This window comes from Mastigoproctus giganteus, chromosome 10 (assembly GCF_048544385.1).
Source record: "Mastigoproctus giganteus isolate SK-2022 chromosome 10, ASM4854438v1, whole genome shotgun sequence".
In the NCBI taxonomy this organism is placed as follows: domain Eukaryota; kingdom Metazoa; phylum Arthropoda; class Arachnida; order Uropygi; family Thelyphonidae; genus Mastigoproctus; species Mastigoproctus giganteus.
In genome coordinates, this window is record NC_143584.1 from 156,915,352 (window position 1) to 156,935,581 (window position 20,230).

Sequence of the window (20,230 nt, forward strand, 5' to 3'; positions counted from 1 at the left end):
AAATAAGACATAAGGTAGCATTGCATTCAAGGTAATTGTATATAGTATGACATTTATGTTTCTTTGGATGAATAATAAATTACCTTTTTTTTTTTTTAAATCAGACAGTTAATTGCAGTTACTTTTTGTTTTTTTTAAACTCCTTGCTTCTGCCAATTGTAAAGGGTTTAAAAATTTGCCACTTGCAGAGTAGGATTAAAAAAGAAATATTATTATACCATGTATAATATATTAAAGCTGAAGTAATATCATTGACACCACACAAAAACCACAAATGTACAAATTCGGCACATTTTACCTAAATGTATTCTTGAGGTTGTTTCTTGGTCAACTACACCCTGCCAAAGACTCGTATGTGTATTTCAAGGCCAAGCGGTTGAAAATGTTACATGCATTTTCTCTTATCTGTGAAAAAAAAAAAACACTTCTCACCATGCAGATTCATGAATGTGCCACTTTTATTAGTTTGACATGATAAATACTGACAGAGAAATTTGCCAAAGTACCACTTTCAGGTTTTTGGAATGTACAGTAGAGTGGTGGGGGGGCAGCCTATGCATGCTGTTACATGTATGGTTTTGTTTGTCTCAATATTACTGTTTAGTTGTCCTTTGTAACATCTCATTTTGCCGTCAAAAGTAACATTTGGAATAATCAGTACAAGAACACAAAAAATTCTTGCACAGTGTTCTTCACTTCAAATGGAATCTGATTTGAAAGATGAAGATTGTAATCCCTTGATGACTTTGAAGTTTCAGACAACGATAAAAATTATGTACCCTCTGATGATGATAGTGACTCATCACTTATGGCTTAAGGGATATTACCAGCACCAGATTTAAATGAAGAATCTGAATATGAAGAAGATATTGAAAATTAATTTATACCAACTTGTATGTTATTGTAAATAAACCTGTGTTATTAATATATTTTTCATTTATTTATATGTATATATTATTCTAACCTCATTTTATTAATAAATTGTTTATTTCTGACCAACAAAAAATGTGTTCAAAAATTTTATTTTCACCTTTTCAATTCTTTATGAATCTGACAAACTTTCAACCTTCATATCGCCAAAACCGCGAAAGTGCTTTTTAAGCCCCTATATAATAGCAATGTTAAATTAAAAACAGCATCCTTGGAAGGTACTTATAAAACAACATTTAATTAAATAACTTAAACTTGATTTTTCTAAAGTCAAAGAATCTTTAAATGTATTTTTCTCAAAACTATCTTTTCACAGATTCATGGTTTTGCCGTGGGATCTATGATATGATATGTTATGATTGCTGAGGTAAGTAATATGTTAACCATATATTACTTACCTTAGTAATCATCACTCTGGCCTTCATAAGCATTTGATTACCTTTATTTCCCATGAAAAGCTTAAGTTATGTGTGCCTTGTCCCTCTTTGCAGATTGAAGTGATTTTCTTTACAACGTTGAGCTAAATTAACTTTGCTTATTGGTATACAGTTTTTCTTCAAAATCATGACTGATTCAAACTTCATGGTCTAATCACTAACCAACTGTAGAATACATAGACAATTATCTCAAAAAATAACCAGCTAAATCCTGGAAACCATGGCTTTGGAAAACCCCACTTTAACCAAGTTTGCTCCTATTTAGAAAACACTTTCTGACAGTATTTACAACTAAATGCTTTATACAGCATTAGCCAAAAAAAAACACTTCCCACATCACCTGTCCATTTCCTCCCTAAAAGCTTGTCTAATTCTTTTTTGAATTAGTTTCAAACTTCCTACTTCAAAAACACCAGATGGAAATTTGTTACAACAATTAACTACTCACTGGCTGACTTCCTCAATTTGAATTTATACTCCCCTTAATATGTATAGTCTGAAGGATTCCAACAGTATTGAGCTTATTCCATCCATCCATTCAAAGCTCTGTACACCTCAATCAGATATCTTTGCAGGTGCCTAATCTACAAATTCTGCAATTAGCAGAACTGAAGCCTATCTGGGTATGACTACCTTTTTGTTCCCATCACAAACCTTGTTGCTTTTCTCTATGCCCATTTCAACAGATCCATATCCTTCCTAAATGGAGGCCTCTAGACCTGTATGCAGTACTCAAGATGTGGCCTAACCATTGCTTTATACCAGGGTTGGCCAATGACTCGATTGCAATCTACCAGTCGATCGGGGATTTAATTTCGGTCGATCACGACAAATTTTAAATATACAGTCATCCTCGATTTGTGCACCTTTTGCAATGAAATTTTTGTTTCACGGCACATTTTGAAGGGGAAAAAAAGTAAATCACATCACAAATTAAGTTGGCCACTCCTGCCATATACAATGGGATAATCACCTCCTTATCCCTTCTGGCCAAATTGTTTATATCGTTGATAAAACCCCATGAACCGTCCTGCACTGCTCAAAAAACTTCATATCTTACAGTACAATTACCCCCGGTGCCTCTGTAGCCAGGTGGGCAGGAGCAGCAGTGCGTAGCACACGCTTCTTGATTAGACTGGGGTTAGGGACCGTGACCACCAAATACGGAGGATGCGGAAAGATCAGGGAATGACCACCGCATATTCCCGGAGCAATATGGCCTTAGTTGCTAATGCTCCTAAAAACCAAATAACAACAACAATTACCCCTAGGTCTTTTTCATTCTCCACTACCCTGAGCATGATACCACACATTGGTACATTAATCTGGGATTACTGCTACCCCTGTTAGCTTGTCTCTGTCAATATTTAAACTTCAGTTTTTCTAGATTCCATTAAGTAATGTATCCTGATTACTGTTATTAAGTGTCCTGCCAACATTCATATCATCTGCAAACTTGGGTATTAAGCCTGATATGTCTTCATCAATATCATTATGAAGTATGGAAAACAAAAATGAGCCCAGCACTGGGCCTGGGTGACTTCACTAATAATATTTGTTTAAGAAGAGCAGTGCCCATTGATAAAAACTCTACCTTTTTTTCCACTGAGCTATCCCTTTATGCATAACATTAGCTTTCCCTCACTGCTCCAATTTGTATAGGAGTCAGTTATGTGCAACAGTGATAAAAGGTTTTCTAAATTAGTATATGACATTAAAAGCATTTTTTTGTGCCCAGTTCCTTTGTTACTACATTGTAGTATCCAATCAGATTGGTCAGACAAGATCAGTCAACCCTTAACAAATCCATGCTGCAACTGCAGTATAACTGTATTTCCATCAAGATGGCCTTGCATTACTTCTTTAAACAGCAACTCTTATTTTCTCTGGAACAGAAGTCAAACTAATATCTGTAATTACTCATGTCACCCTTTGACACCCCCCCTCCTTTGAAATACATTTGTATAAGAATGCCCTCTGAATCCAATCATAAATATGGCTAAAGGTTTGCTTACCTCCTTTGCTGCCTTCCTTAATATAATTGGTTAGATCCCCTCCACCCCAGGTGCTTTTATTATTATTATTATCATTAGCCTCATGGTGTAAGGAAGGCTGAGGCTTTTGCTGTACCAGCCAAAAAAAAAAAAAAAAATCTAACTTACCCTAAGAGAGAGAGAGAGAGAGAGAAAGAGAAAGAAATAGAAGGGCATCACCAAGGAAGCGAAGATGATATCCAGCTCAGGAATGGGCTTGCCACACCCAGGACCCCGGGTGTGGCAAGCCCATACTCACCAGATGTGAGCCCCTGGGCTTTATTTATGTTTAGCTTCAAGAGGTAAGTTCTTTTATCTAATAATTATAAACTTTTAGTATGCAATTTGATGATTACTGACCTGAATGGTCTGTAAAATCATTATAGCTTTTTGCTCGTTACAGCTGTGATCTTGTTATTTCTGTGCTCGTTATAACCAAGTTCGACTATACTTTTTTTTTTCTTTTTTTTTTTTTTTTTTTGGAGAGGAGAAAGCTGTTTTTCCCATGTTTGTACTCCTCCTTTATTTCTGATTGAAAGTGATGGGCCTATCTCATCCATGGCCATAAACTTACAAAGAAATTTGCTGGATCTGCTTGCAAATGTTTACTTGACATGACAACTCTTGTGAGTTTTTGATTCGCTGTCAACTGTTTTGTGGCACATCATGCTGACACCTTTTTCATAACAAGAACCTCTGTTATTATGTGGTAAACTCATTCAGATGAGATGTCTAACATGCTGGTAATGTACTGAACTGTAACTCGTCGATCACTCATTACCAGATCATTCACACTGTCAACAGCTTCTGGAGTAATGGATGTTGCAGATCTTCCAGGCCCTCTCTCCCTCATTTAAATTCTGCATCTACTTTTTTAACATGGAATAGGATGGAGCGTCCTTTCCCGGTGTCCTAACCATATCCTCGTGAATTGCCTTTGGCTTAGTCCATTTTTCTCTGAATATTGGATGATTGCATTATGACTGATTTTGTCCATCTTTCTTCATTCACACAACTTTGACTTCAGGATCTATAATTAAAAAAAAGAAAAAGGAGAGAAAAAAAAGCAATATTGAAACTGCTCGAAACTTTGGTGGGTTACTATATGAAGTGTTATATAAGCATAGAAATTTTTAAAACTGTACCACTACCCTTTCATACTCAGGCCATGATCTTTTAAACCCCCCCCCCATTGGTACAAGAAAGTTTATTTATGTCCAGGATACAAATATTGCCTTCTTAATTTAAATACATTCTGTAGTTTTTGTTATATATTGGAAAAAAAAAAAAAAAAAAAAAAACCCCACAAATATTTAATTTAATTTACTAATAATAACGTATCTAGGAGACCTGTTAGTATGGAAGGAAAGAAGAAAAAAAATTGTTGGTGCAGCTTGGTCAAAGGAAAAATGCATTGGTCACATAAAAATATATATCAGTTTTGGAAAAGACTATTTAAAAAAAAAAAAAAAGTGATAATGACACATTATGGAAAGTGTCCATGGATTTTGCCGAAGGTAAAAGAAATAAATCTCTGTATTTAAGACTCTTTATTGAACAATTCAGTAATATGATACAAAAGTTGGCAGGGTGGTGCAGAAAGTTTAAACAAACTTAAATAATTAAATGTAAATGTTATGTAATTAATAAAAAACTTACTGTTTGTTACAAAACTAGAAATATAATTAATTTTTAATCTGCTTTCTGGACAAATAAAAATTTTGATAATCTGATTCTAGCCCCTTTGTAATTTTAATATAATGTTTTCATCTGCTTCCAAGTATCTGAAACAAGAAGAGTACCAAGGAGTAGTAGGCAGGCAGCCTTGAAATCTGGAAATCTGCTTTCAGTTTCAGAATATGTTCCAGTTGAAGGAGATGCTATGTACGATAGCAACTTTTCATATGATGAGAGTAAGTTTTCAAAAAGAATTATGCACTTAATGCAGAGGTTCTTAGATTTAGCATTAGCATTAGTAAAGGCACATGATGCAAGAAAGTAAGCTTATATAGCATCAGCCAAAAAAAAACACCTCATTTCGCCCATCCACTTGTTCCAGTTGTTTGTTTAGTTCTGCCTTGAATCTATTTAAGTTATCAACTTCTACAACAACAGATGGAAGTTCATTCCAGCAATCAACCACCTGCTGGCTAAAGGCAAACTTCTGCACATCTATCCTACAACTCTCTGTCTTTAATTTGAATTTATTCCCTCTCAGGCAATTATTCTGAGCAAGAGGAAGAATCCCATCAGCATTGAGCATGCTCAAACCATTCAAGGCTTTATATGCCTCAATCAGATCACCTCACAGGTGCCTAAGTCTCCAGACACTGTAAGGATTTGGGAGGAGACTGCAAAGTTTTTTTTAGAAATTTGCTTTAATTTTAAAAGTGATTGTTTTTTGTTTATTTATTTATTAAACAATGCAATAGTTTTGTTTTATAAAATTATGTGGTTCTGTGGTTGTTTTAGTTGATATGTAAATTAAAATTTTATTATTTTAAAAGGAAGGATGTATTTTTTCTTTCCAAAATTTAACCCAAGTGATAATTTTATTTATGGCAGGAATCTAACATTTATTTATTATTTTAGAGGGTCGTGGCTTTGGAAAGTTTGAAAACCTCTGCCTTAATGAATCCTAATAAATGTAGAAATTTTATTGTTTCGAAGTCCATAAAGATGGAATCAGGTTTTTAATCTTTTTTTTTTTGGTGAAATATTGAGTTACAGTCTTGAAGTGCAGGGATGCATGGAAGGGATATTTACAGTATTTTCAATAGTGTTAGGTTCGATAAATATGGGATAATAGTAATAGTATTCGCCATATAGTGCAAGGAAGCCACAGGCTATTGCTACTTTGGCCAAAAAAAAAAAAAAAAAAACCCAAGTAGATAAGAAAACACAAATTATGTACTTCCCTCCTCACACTGGTAAATATCCAGTTGACCTTTGAATTTATTCAAACTTTAAATTTATTCAAGCCTCATCTACTTGCAAAGGCAACTTGTTCCAGCAATCAATAATTCACTGGCTGAAAGGAAACTTCCTACAATGTAATCTAAACCTCAACCCCTGTAATTTGAATTTATGACCCCTGGTTCTGGAATTCTTTCTAACAGTCAGAATTCCACATTCATTCATTTTACTAATCCCTTTCAGAGCCTTGTAAACCTCAGTCAAGTCACCTCTGAGGTATCTAGTTGCAGACCTCCATAGCCCATGTAATTGGAATCTTGAGTTGCCTGTCTTTTGAACTGTTCAAGAAGCTCAATGTCTCTTTTCAGATGAAGTCTCCATGCTTGAACACAGTATTCCAAATGTGGTCTTACAATTGCCTTATACAGAGGGACTATGACCTCCCTATTTCTACAGGATAATGTTAGATAAATCATCGATAGGACAATATGGGCTTTTCTGGCTGCCTGTTTAACTGTTCAGAAAAAATTATATCTGCCCATATTGTAACTCCCTGATCCATTTCCTCCTCCACTGTTCTTAATCCAACCTCATCAAGTGTATAATTTATTTGTTGGTTGTTATTCCCCAAGTGTAAGACCTTACGTTTAGCCACATTAAAATATAGCTACGACTTTTCTGACCATTCGTGCAGCCTGTTAAAGTCATCTAGAAGAAGCACTGCTTGACTGCGATCATTAATGACTCTGCAAATCATTACGTCATCTGCAAATTTGATATCACACCTTCTATCCATTTGTTGATGTCATTTATGAAAATGAGAAACAACAGTGGTCCAAGAACTGATCCTTGAGGGACCCCACTCCTGATGTTATACCAATCTGAAGAATATCCATTAATCACAACCCTCTGCCTTCTACCCTGCAGCCACTGAGCAATCCATCTTAAAATCTTACCAGTAATTCCAACCTGTTCAAGCTTATACAATAACCTCTCATGAGGGACCGAGTCAAATGGTGTGCTACAATCAAAATAAACTATATCGAAATTATTCCCTAAATCCAGCTCTTGAATAACTTTGTCAAAATAGCTTACTAAGTTAGTTAAAGCATGATTTTACCTTAACAAAGCCATGTTGTGTATCCTTCAGAATGCCATATCTATTTAAAGTCTCTGGATGGCACTCTTAATCACTGTCTCTAAGATTTTTCCTACCACTGAAGTCAGACTAACCAGCCTGTAGTTGCTAACTTCACTCTTAGAACTGCTTTTGTGTATTGGCAACACATTGGCACTTCTCTAATCCAAAGGAATTTCCCCTGTGTCTAAAGATGCTCTCATAATTAATCTCAATGGTTCAATACACTCCCTCATGCTCTCCCTCAAAACTATAGGATATATGCCATCAACACTGGGAGCCTTACTTGCCTTTATGCTCCAAAGTTTCTGTAATAGACAATTTGTAATTATGACCTCACTAATTTCATATGGCCCAGCCTCACTCGCACAGCCTCTTCTCAGCCTGAAGGGTCTTTCATCATCAGATACAAAGTACCTGTTCAATTCATTTACAACATCAGCTCTGTTGTTTAAGACTTTCCCACACCCAGTGTACAAGGATCCAATGTACTTTTCTACATTGGACCCTTGTACTACAACTTGTAGTCTTCAGTACTTATTATTGCTCTGTAATGTCCCATTACAGAGCAATAATTTATGTAATGTCCAATTTATGTAATGTCCCATGCTACCGTTTTCTGCTTTATTTGACCAGTCAGCTATGCTGCCGTCCATCTCGGCATCCTTCTCCTACAATATTTTCTTAAAGGTATGTATGCATTCATACTTTTTGCTTTAAAAGTATTCCATAATTCAAATGTTCGCCATCCCACGGCAATCCACCCAGTTCGCAGATGCCATATAGCACCATAAGCTGTAAAATTCCCCCTCTTTTGAAGTTAAAACCCATGCCTTTACCTTTATCTACTGCGCTGTCTTATTCATCTTACAGCTGACGAATGCATGATCACTTCCTGACAAAGGCTCCTGTACTTTAAGCCCTGTGATGTCATCTGAATCATTAGTAATGATAACGCCAAGAATATTCTCATTCCTAGTACTTTCTCTAACATTCTGGTACAATTAATAGTCATCTAGTTTATTTAAAAATGTTTTAAAAATATTTTATTTAAAAATGTTTTTCACCATCGTGAGTTTCCCTCCCACTTATTCCAGTCAATCTGAGGCAGATTAAGGTCAATCATAATAAGAAGTTCATGCTTGCTTGCCCACTTCATCTGCACGTAAGGCTCTTGTCATATTCTTCACAATCTTCTGGTGTAGGTTATTATTCGCACTCTCATTGTTCCTTTTCTTCAACTAACTCACACCACACAGATTCTCTGCTGGCAGTATAGTAACTTCGGGCTCAGCAAAAACTCTTTTCATACTCAGGCTGCTTTTGATAAGAAGCATGAAATTTTCAACCCTTCTATCTTATCTATCTTTCCTAAGTTCATTATACATAACTATATAATATTGGTGTGAATACACCATAAACTCTTAAATATAAAAACTATGTTTGTAGTGTAAATGAGCATCATTTTATCTGTATCTCATATTTTGCTCCTCCTTCACAACGAGTTGCCATGTATTGTACTACCTTGAATAAGTAACGCTTCACTAAAAGAGAAGTCGATTGTTACTTATTCTCATTGAGCACCACCACCACCACCACCAACCCATATGGCACTGTTTCAAGGCTTGTTTGTATATGTGTGAGATAATAATTCTACTATCCACTTATCCCTATTAAACTTAGAAAAGCAAAAAGTAGAGGGAAAGTTATAGTAGGAGTGGAAGAAGAAAAGAATCTGTGTAGAAGAATAAAAGGGACAGTAACTCCTTCAAATCACACCACTCAAAAACTCATAAATTCCTCAAATAGGCAATGCTTCCCCAGTAGAGAAGACTGTTGTTACCTATTCTCGGAAACTCCGTGAATATCAGGCTCCCCCTAGTGACCATTTCAAGGCTTGTTGATCTTTCATTGGTGGTTAGGCAGGTACCCTGGTATTGCAGAGATGACAATCCAGTTGTGAAGATAATCCCACAATATGAGAGATGCTAAAAGCTGTACATTATAATGTATAAGTTAAACTAAATACAACAAGGCATCATATGTTTAAGGGTATACATAATCTATATAATATTGATGTGAATTCACCATAGATCACTCTTAAATGAAAAAAACTACATTTGTAGTTTAAAAGGGCATCATTTTATATATATATCTCATATTGTGCTTCTCCTTCACAACGAGTTGCCATGTATTGCACTACCTCGAATAAGTAATGCTTCACTAAAAGAGAAGACTATTGTTACTTATTCTCAGTGGGCACCACCCAGATGGCACCATTTCAAGGCTTGTTGAAACACCCACCCACCGATGAAAGGCCAACAAGCCTTGAAATGGTGCCATCTGGGTGGTGCCCACTGAGAATAAGTAACAATAGTCTTCTCTTTTAGTGAATACTTATTCGAGGTAGTGCAATACATGGCAACTCATTGTGAAGGAGGAGCACAATATGAGATACAGATAAAATTATGCTCTTTTACGCTACAAACATAGTTTTTTCATTTAAGAGGGATCTATGGTGTATTCACACCAATATTATATTGATTATTTATAACCTTAACCATATGATGCCTTGTTGCATTTAGTTTAACTTATACATTATACATACCATAGTGGAACTCATCATCACCAATTTCTGGGTGGCACCTAGTTTCTGTTAGCCCTATTATATCAGCATTAATTGTTGGGAGTTTAAATTTAGCTATTTTATTGACAACACTCCTGACCTTACTTTAGACACAGTTGAGACATAAGTAATCTTATGTAGTTTACTACTCTGACATCCCTTGAAGTCATTTAGGTTTGTATCCCAAGCTTTATCTCCCCTCTCATTTAAAATATTGCCCCTCCCCAAACATCTTATCAACATTGGCTCTAATGACAACAGATAAGAATTCATGAGGTGAGTGCAAGCATTACTTTGACCCATGTCATCAGATAATGTGGATCTAAATTACCCTTCTTCCTCCCCATCACAACTAGCAGTTTTCCTGAACCCTTAGGGTATCTTCAACGATAATGGCAAAAATCCTTGTATATAGGGTTTTTATGTCTCTTTTCTAATGGGTGCAAAATGTAGGGAATGGTAATAAATTATTTTTTCTTGTTGTCCATATTGAGGCTGTTATCAGACTGATTAAAAAGTTTTTTTTTTTTTATATTTTTTTTATTTGCATATAAACAGATGGAAGTTTGTTCCAGCAATCAGCCACATGCTGGCTAAAGGCAAACTTCCATACATACATGTATTCTGTAACCAGCCATCCACAATTTGAATTTATGCTCCCTCATATGTGTGGCGCCTCCATAGCCAGGTGGGCAGGAGCAGCAGTGCATAGTACACACTTCTTGATTAGACCAGGGTTCAAGCCTGTGACCACCAAATACGGAGGATGCGGAAAGGTCAGGGAATGACCACCGCATATACTGGAGCAGTATGGCCTTAGTTGCTAATGCTCCTAAAAACCAAAATAACAAAACAACCCTCATATGTAGTGTGAACAAGAAGAAAATTTCCATCGACATTGAGCTTGCTCGATCCATTCAAAGCCTTAAACACCTCAATCTGATAACCTCGCAGGTGCCTAGTGACCAGACACTGCAATTTGCAGAATGAAGCCTTTCTTGGTAAGACCACCCCTTTGTTCCCCTCACCAATCTCGTTGCCCTTCTCTGTACCCATTTCAGCAGCTTTACATCCTTCTTACAATGAGGCCTACAGACCTGCATGCAGTATTTAAGATGTGGCCTGTTCGTTGTCTTATACAATGGTCAATTACCTCCTAATCCCTTCTAGCAAAATTCCTGTATATCATTGAGAGAAAGTCCATAAGCTGTCCTGGTAACCTGTGTGGCTTGCTCAAGGAACTTCTTATTTGACTGCACAATTACTCCAGATCTTTTTCATTTTCCACTACTCTGAGAGTAGCAGTTGGTATATTACTCTAGGATTACTGCTACCCATATGCAGGCTCATCTGCCTAATTTTTCTAGATCTTGTTGCGGTATCATACAATCATTACTGTCATTAACCATCCTGCCAACCTTTGTATCATCTGCATTGATTTTATTTTCAAGTATCTGACCTTTTTGCAGATGCGAAGGGATCTCAAGAAAGCCTTGTAAAGTTTCAGTCTTTATCCTTATTTGGTGGTTGGAAGTGAATGTTAAGCTGAACTGTGTATCTGGGAATTTTCTTTAGGATGTTGTTGGAATCAGTGTTGCGAACACCTACAAACAAAATCTACCATTCTCTTTTATTTCTATTTTGAATATAATATATGGGTGGAAATTGTTAATGAGTGTGTAGCAGATGTTTAATTGAGCCTTACTATTGGATTGAATGGTGATGACATCACCATTTATAACCATTTACCATTTAAGCAGAGGTAAGAGGTGATGACATCATCTCATAATCTGCTCCAATATGTGATTTTTCTCCAGTGGTTGTTTCTTTGAAAGTTCCTTTGAAATATCCTTCTCCTACAAAAATACCAGTTAGTTCTTATATATATATATATATATATATATATATATATATACATACATACATACATACATACAGGGTGCAGAGAAACTCTGCTGACAAACTTGAACAGGTAATAGATGGTACCAAAAGAAACATTTTTTTGTCAAATAAACATAGGTTGTAAATGAGTCGTTATAGCAGCAGAAGCTATTAAAGGGTTGTAAAAATCAAAACAGCACATTCAGTAATTTAATGTCGTTTAATGCATGCAAATCATTTGCTGTTGCACACAAAATAAAAAAAAAAAAAAAATTCATAAGGGCTCAAACTGGTGACCACGATGTTCAATGCATCATTGAATGTTGCAGGCGTTGGAAGTTCCTAGGATTGTCTTGTATCTCTGTGCTTGCTGCGACAATCCATGCTATAAGTTCCTCCACTGGCATTTCATACACAAGAGTCTTCATGTATCCCCAAAAGAAAAAGTCCAAACAAGTCAGATCAGGCAACCTTGATGGCCAGGCTACAGGTCCACCTTGACCAATCCATCTGCCTGGAAAGGTTGTATGTAAGTGTGCACTTACACGTCTATGAAAATGTGGTAGTGTGCCATCATGTTGGAACCACATTTGTGCTTGGACAATCAGAGGAACATCCTCCAACAACTCTGGAAGTGTTTGCTCTAGAAAATGCAGAGTCATCCATCTAAATGTGCAGGCAACATGTATGGTCCAACTAAAACGTTTCCCACAATGCCAGCCCATACAATGATGCTAAACCTGTGTTGGTTGCCATGTTCAACCATTGCATGGGGATTATTCTCAGCCCACAAATGACTGTTGCGGCTGTTGAACAATCCCTCTTGGGTGAAACATGCCTCATCAGTGTAAAGCACATTATTGGCAAAATCAGGCTGCAAGTTGATTTCCTGTAAAAATCAGTGGGAGAACTTGACACGGTTGGCAAAGTCAGCAAGTTCTAGTGCATGCACTTTCTGGCATAGGAAAGGATGTAGTCTGGTTTCGTGCACCACATCCCACACCAAACAAAGCTGCACACCCAATCGGCATGTAGCTGCACTTGTGCAAGTAGAAGGAGTATTAGCGAAGATCTGCAAAACCTGTTCCTCAAACCAGGGTGTCTTAACAGTGTGTTGATTCCAGCATCATGCATATTCATACCGAAAGAGCCACTATCCCGCAATATTTGGTGTATTGCAACAAATGGTGTGTGGTGAGGCAACTTTCTGCCTAGGAAGCGTTCTTGATAAATCCTGTGAGCCTCTCTTCCATTTCCATATCTGCAGCAGCATGTTCGAGAGGAAACAGAGAGAGTAATACTCTTGATCTGGTTATCAGAAGTGATCATTCGTGTATTAAGAATTTGCAGATAAAAGAACCACTAGGTGGCAGTGATCACAGTGTACTGACGTGGGATTTACTTAAAGATTTAATTACCATCAGGGGTAAAGGAAAAGATTTTCGCTTCCGTAAAGGCGAGTACAGTGGTCTCCGACAGTTTTAAATTCTGTACAGTGGGATCAACTGACGATGTTACCAACAGTAAATTCTAAGTGGGAAGCATTCAAGGAATTAATCGTGGAAGCTACTAAAAGTTTCATACCTATTAAGAAATATTGTTCAAGGTTTAGGCCTAAATGGTTATCTAATGAACTAATGAGACTCTTAACAGAGAATAAAAATGCATGGGATGCATATAAATTATCAAGCGACTCAGAAGCCTATGGCAGATATAAGTTAATCTGTAATCAGGTCACAAAGGAGGTTCAGCAGGCGAAGGCAGATTACGAGAAATCCTTCGCAAAAGATGCTAAGAAAAACAGCAAGGATTTCTTTACTTATATAAACTCTAAAAGGAAGGGGATGAATCTGATTGGTCCACTTGACATCGATGGTTTGACTGTTGATGATCCTGCTCAGATAGGAAACAAACTGAATGAGTATTTTGCATCTACATTCACACATGAGGTATTATTAAGGTTTGAAAATGGCAGAAGGTTATCAAATTGTAGCAGGGTACTTAATGATTTTGTAATAACTGAGGGCAAAATGGAAGAGAAATTGTTGAAGATAAACGTAAGAAAAGCACCTGGGGTGGATGGGATCTATCCAGTTATATTAAAGGAGGCGGCAAAGCAACTAAGCAAACCCTTAGCCATAATTATGAGAGCATCCTTGGACTCAGGGGAGGTTCCCACGGACTGGAGATGTGCAAATGTATCCCCAATTCACAAAGGGGGATCGAAGGGTGACACGAGTAATTACAGACCAGTTAGTTTAACTTCTGTTCCGGGTAAAATAATGGAGTCGCTGGTTAAAGATGCATTGCAGGATCATCTAGACAGGACTGCAGCAATAATTCAGACACAGCATGGGTTTGTTAAGGGAAAGTCTTGTCTGACAAATTTGATAGGATATTATGATGTGGTTACAAAGGAACTGGATGCAAAAAATAATTTTGATATCATATATTTGGATTTCAGGAAAGCTTTTGACACTGTTGCGCATGGAAGACTATTGTACAAATTGGAGCAGAATGGTATTAAGGATAAGTTGCTACAATGCATAAAAGGATGGTTAAGTGTGAGAAGACAGGGTGGTAATCAATGGGTGCTGCTCTTCTTGGACTAATGTTATTAGTGGAGTCCCACAGGGTTTAGTGTTAGGTCCACTGTTGTTTTGTATATTTATCAGTGATATTGATGAAGGTATATCAGGCTTAATGTCGAAGTTTGCAGATGATACAAATGTTGGCAGGGTTGTTAATGACAGTAATGGCAGTGTGCTACTGTAACAGGATCTAGATAATTTGGGCAGATGGGCTAAGAAGTGGCAACTGAAGGTTAACCTTGACAAATGCAAAGTACTGCATATGGGTAGAAGTAACCCCAGAGAAACGTACCAACTGTGTGGTACTACACTTAATGTGGTAGAAAATGAAAAAGACCTGGGAGTAATTGTGCAGTCAGATATGAAGTTTTCTGAGCAATGCAGACAGGCTGCCAGGGCAGGTCATGGGGTTTTATCAATGATATATAGGAATTTTGCTAGCAGGGAAAAGGAGGTAATTATCCCTCTGTATAAGGCAATGGTGAGGCCAAGCCTTGAGTACTGCGTACAGGTCTGGAGGCCTCATTTTAGGAACGATGTAGATTTACTTGAGCGTGTACAGAGAAGGGCAACAAGATTGGTGAGGGGAATGAAGGGATCCTCTTATCAAGAGAGGCTTAAGTTCTGCAAATTCTGGTGGCTGGAGACTAGGCACCTGCGCGGTGATCTGATTGAGGTGTATAAGGCCTTGAATGGGTTCAGCACGCTGAATTCTGATGGGATCCTTCCACTTGTTCAGATTACGAACTTAAGAGGGCATAAATTCAAATTACGAAAGGACAGATGTACAATAGATGTGCGGAAATTTGCCTTTAGCCAGCGGGTGGTTAATTGCTGGAACAAACTTCCATCTGTCGTTGTGGAAGTTGATAGGTTGAATAAATTTAAGGAGGAACTGGACAGGCATTTGGAGGGAATGGTATGATTTTTTTTTTTTTGCTGATGCTGCATAAGCTCATACATTCTCTTTCTTGTATCACATGCCACTACTACTACTACTACCCGTACTGAACATAAAATGAGATCACGCGTTTATGCTATTAGCGGCAGATATGCACCACTCCGAGGACCTCTCAATGCATGCATACATTAATGTTGATGGTAGTTGTACGTTTGAACACTGTGATCTATCCACTTATATTAATGGATTGTTTTTTTCTATTTTGTGTGGAACAGCAAATGATTTGTATGCATTAAACGACATTAAATCACTGAATGTGTTGTTCGATTTTTACAACTCTTTAATAGCTTCTGCTGCTATAATGATTTATTTACGACCTATATTTACTTGACAAAAAATGTTTCATTTGGCACCCTGTATCACCTGTTCAAGTTTGTCGGTAGAGTTTCTCTGCACCCTGTATATGTTGTGTCTGTAGCAGTAAGAGTATTAAAAATTTTAAGTGATTAGCCTGATCATTTGAGAATTGTTTTTGTCTCATTAAATTTGAAATTTCTTGCCATATTATTTGCAAATTTTAATTGTTTTGATTGTTTCAAGTAATTATTTTAATTATTTGTGATATATTAGTATTACATCCAGGGCAGTTTGTTTCATTACATACATACATTTGTAACATACGTCTTAGCAGAATTTATTTATTTATTTTTTTGGTTTCACAATGTTTAGGATTTTCATGATAGTGTGAGGTGAAATGTGGTACAACAGAGAGATGTGTATCCATATCTTATATTCTGTGAACTTGGAAGATTGTGTAGGAAGTTTCTAGGTTTTTCAAACACTCCCATCATTATTAATCAGTGTAGTAGCTCACTATTGATAATTATTGAAAAGTATTTTTTTTGAAATTCTTTTTCTGGTCATTTTCTGCTAGTAGTTGAAAATACCATCAGTATTAGTAGTGACTTATACAACATCAGCCAAAAAAAAGAAAAAAAGTACTACCCATCTTATCTGTCCATCATCTCTAATAATTTTCCAAATTATTTCTCAGATTTATTCAAACTAGTCACTTCCACAACACCATATTCTATTACTAAATCAAAGAATAATTTTTACATTGAATAATTAGACTTTAGTAAGGCCTCTGCTGCCGTTGTCTTATGTGAATGCCTATTGCATAAATTAGAATGGTATATTATTGATGGGATTTTCTGTGATGGATAGAAGCTTAATTAAGTGTTGGAGCTAAGAGGATGGTTATAATTCTACAGGATCCCTTAATGTTTCATATAACTGTTAATAATATCGGTAAAAGCATGACCTAGATAAATAATTCATTTGGTCTGAAAAATCGCAGTTAATGACCAATATTGAGAAATGTAAGGCTCTACATTTTGGAAATAATTATTCCAAATTATCTTTTTACCTAGGAAAGCTTATTTGAGGCAGTTGAGAATGAAATATATTTGGGTTTAGTTTTGCAGTTTGATATGAAGTTTATGAAGGCAGAAAGAGGTAATTATCCCATTGTGAATATTGTATACAAGTTTGAATCCCCATGTCTATCTGTTTGAAAAGGCAGTGAAAAGCAATGAGATTAATTATTGATATTAAAAAGCATCTCTCTAGAGAGTGATTTTATTTTTTGTGGATTGCAAAGTCTTGAGACCAGATAACGGGAATATTTGTTTTCTTTTGCAAATGGCACAAACTAGAGACATGCACCTAAATCATGATATCTAAAAAAAATATTTCATTTAGCTAAAGGGTTTTGTGTGATTGGAATAAATTAATACCTAATCTTGTAGAACTGAGGACTTATGAAGAAGTGTTGGCATGATTTGTCTTTATTAATACCAATACTAATCTTTCAATAATTACAAAATATACAGGTTGTTATGTATAATTTTTACATAAAAAAAAAAATTTACATATGGATGCATAATTTAGAACCAGAATGATTTTGATTATTTTTATGTTTTAGCTGTTAATCTTCAAGATTTTATGCCTCAAAGACCAGATTCCTTTCTACAGCATTCCTCTCATGAACACCAGTTTCAAATTACAGAGGAAGGATTACCAGGAGAAGGGGGAAGTGCTGCTGCAAGAGACCAAAGTTAGTATTTGACATTTATTTGTTTGTTTATTTATTTTTGTTCAATGCTTAGAAAAAAAGTTATTTATAACTGTATGCTCCAAATAACAATCATTTTTACAACACAAAAAATAGATTTATTTTGCAAAATTAACTGGCAGCTTTATTTTTTATTGAAGAAAGATATAACATAATATGAAAATATAACATAAAAAACACAAAACACTAATAACACAAACAATAAATATACTTTTTTTCATATTATTTGTGTTATCAAATAGGAGATTCATTATTATGTAAGATTTACAGATTTATTTTTTTTTCCCTTGCTTCTTTCATTTATCTTTTTGTATGTTTATTGGAGAAGTTAGTGCCATTAGTGTAGATGTATGATCTAGCCTTTGAAATGAGCTATCAGTTTAACCCAGATACAATTCACTATGTATTGCATAGTGTGGCATGTCAAATCACATTACACAATGTGTAATGATATCATTACTGTTCTACTGTAATAAATTTGAAAACTAAATTTTGAAGTTTTTTTTTTTTTAACTAGCTATCTGTGCATATCATGCTTAATATATATGTTTAGAACAATAGAGCAAGATTCACATAATTGAAAATTATATTATGAGTTGACTTGCCCTGTCGATTTAAATGTTTTCTGTAAAAATAAAATAAATATTTTTTCCATGAGATGTATATATGTATATATATATATGTGTATATATATATATATATATATATATATATATATATATATGTAATCATAAAGAATAATGCAATGGAGAAGTTATATACTGTAGGGGGGAGAAAGAAAATTAGAATATAGATTAGATAAGACCAAATTACAATAACAAGAATTATGGATCAGGGTCACTGCTTTCGCAAAAGTACCCTACAGCCATAATGTATATATAAAATATTATTAGTATAAAATACAGTAAGTAGAAGTTTATGCATAGAAGTAAACTAATGAAAATACGGTGTACCCTGGGAGCGATATACGTTGTGAACGAAGAAAGAAACCGGAAAAATAATTGTAACGATAGAAAAATAAACCAAATGAATTTATGAAGTAACGACCAAGATGGAAATAGCATTGCAGAGTCTTTCATAATGTCTTTCATAAAGTCTTTCAGAACGAGAATGAGAGTAGCCTGTGCAGGCGTACATTTTTGCCACTCCTGGAACAGAGAAGATTTTTCTGATTTATTTTTTGTTTTGTTAGCTTAAATTGGCATATTAACTTATTTTCTAGAGTAGCTTTATATTCCTATTTACGATACTTAGATTAAAGTAACTTAGATAGAGATTTTGTAGGTATTACTTAGTATCGGAAAGGGTATCAAATCCACGTGTTTACCGTTCGTAAATAGCCGCCATTGTTAAGCGATACATAATATCTCGAAATAGATAGCATAAGCTTAATATAGTATAGTATAGTACATAATATTGTCAATTAATCAGATAATTAATCTTGTCGAACTTCATTGTCAATTAAATTGTACCTTTAACTATACATATAATGACTTGTGTTACGTAACATAAATAATTAGTAAAAAATAAATAATTAAAACTTAACTTGATACGGAAGTTATATAAAGGGATTTCGTAGATAACACTCGATACTGAAACATAAATATAGCGTTATAATTGTGTGGGATATAAGTTTAGGGTTTTAATTTTGTACTGAAATTGAAATTTTATTGAAAATAAATCGAAATCATGACTCTGACTAGAGCAGCAAAGCAAAAGGCTCAAGCTAATGGGAGTGCTGTGTCTCAGGGGGGCAGTTGCCCTCTGAATCACAGCCTATTAAAATGCACTACTTGCTTGATGTTTGTGGTGCAGTCAGGTACGGGACATGACACTGCCATGGGGGATGTCTTTGTGTGTGTGCGATGCAAGGAGTGTAAGGAAATCAGGCGACAACTCAGCATTGTTATGGGCCTATATGAGAGCTTGAAGGACAGGGTGGATGCCCTCGAAGGATTAAAAGTGAGGGGGCCCATCAAGCTCTCAGCTGCCCACACCAATGTCAGAGCTTGCACTTGGTCATCATGCAACACAGCGGCAGCCCCCAAGGCAGAATGCACTGTTCCCAAAGGAACTAGTAGTTGTTGGTGACTCTATTGTCAGGGAAACGGGAAACTTGCTTTGTAAAAAGGATAGGTGTAACAGGACCAGGGAATGTCTGCCAGGGGCAAAGGTTGATGACATTGTAGAGCGGATATCATCTTTTAAGGGCACAAAAGGTGATATAGTTGTACACGTTGACACTAATGATATTAAGAGTAGGAGATCGGCGGAATTACTTAACAAGTACAGGTCACTGTTGAAAAAAAGCCATGAATTAGGGTTGAATTTGAAAGGGTCTGCAATTCTGCCCAGACACGATAGGAGGGAGTATATGATGAGCCCTGTCGATCAATTCGGCCCTGGAAAGATTGGGCAGGGCTCAAGGGGTAGAATTTTTTTCAGCCTGGTCTCTACTTGTTAACAGGACAGACTGCTTCTACAGGGATGGGATACACTTAAGAAAGGGTGCAAGAATGTTTGCTGATGCTATCGAGGCAGTGTTAGGTGGGTCGGAAAACTGCTAGATTGGGGGGATACAAGCACTAATAGATTAACAGTAGCCACTGGCAGATGTGAAAGTGATTCTTGCACTGCTTC

At 36.0% G+C, this 20,230-nt stretch overlaps 1 protein-coding gene across 1 annotated transcript in view; it reads left to right on the top strand.

Annotated features, from left to right (window-relative positions):
- LOC150079403 (polycystin-1-like protein 1) overlaps positions 1 to 20,230 on the top strand; it is a 445,550-nt gene that overhangs the window by 58,593 nt on the left and 366,727 nt on the right. The window contains exons 10-11 of the mRNA XM_090383053.1: positions 5,182 to 5,313; positions 17,441 to 17,572. Of these exons, the coding sequence (XP_090239179.1) occupies positions 5,182 to 5,313; positions 17,441 to 17,572 (264 nt within the window). The remainder of the gene's footprint in view (positions 1 to 5,181; positions 5,314 to 17,440; positions 17,573 to 20,230) is intronic.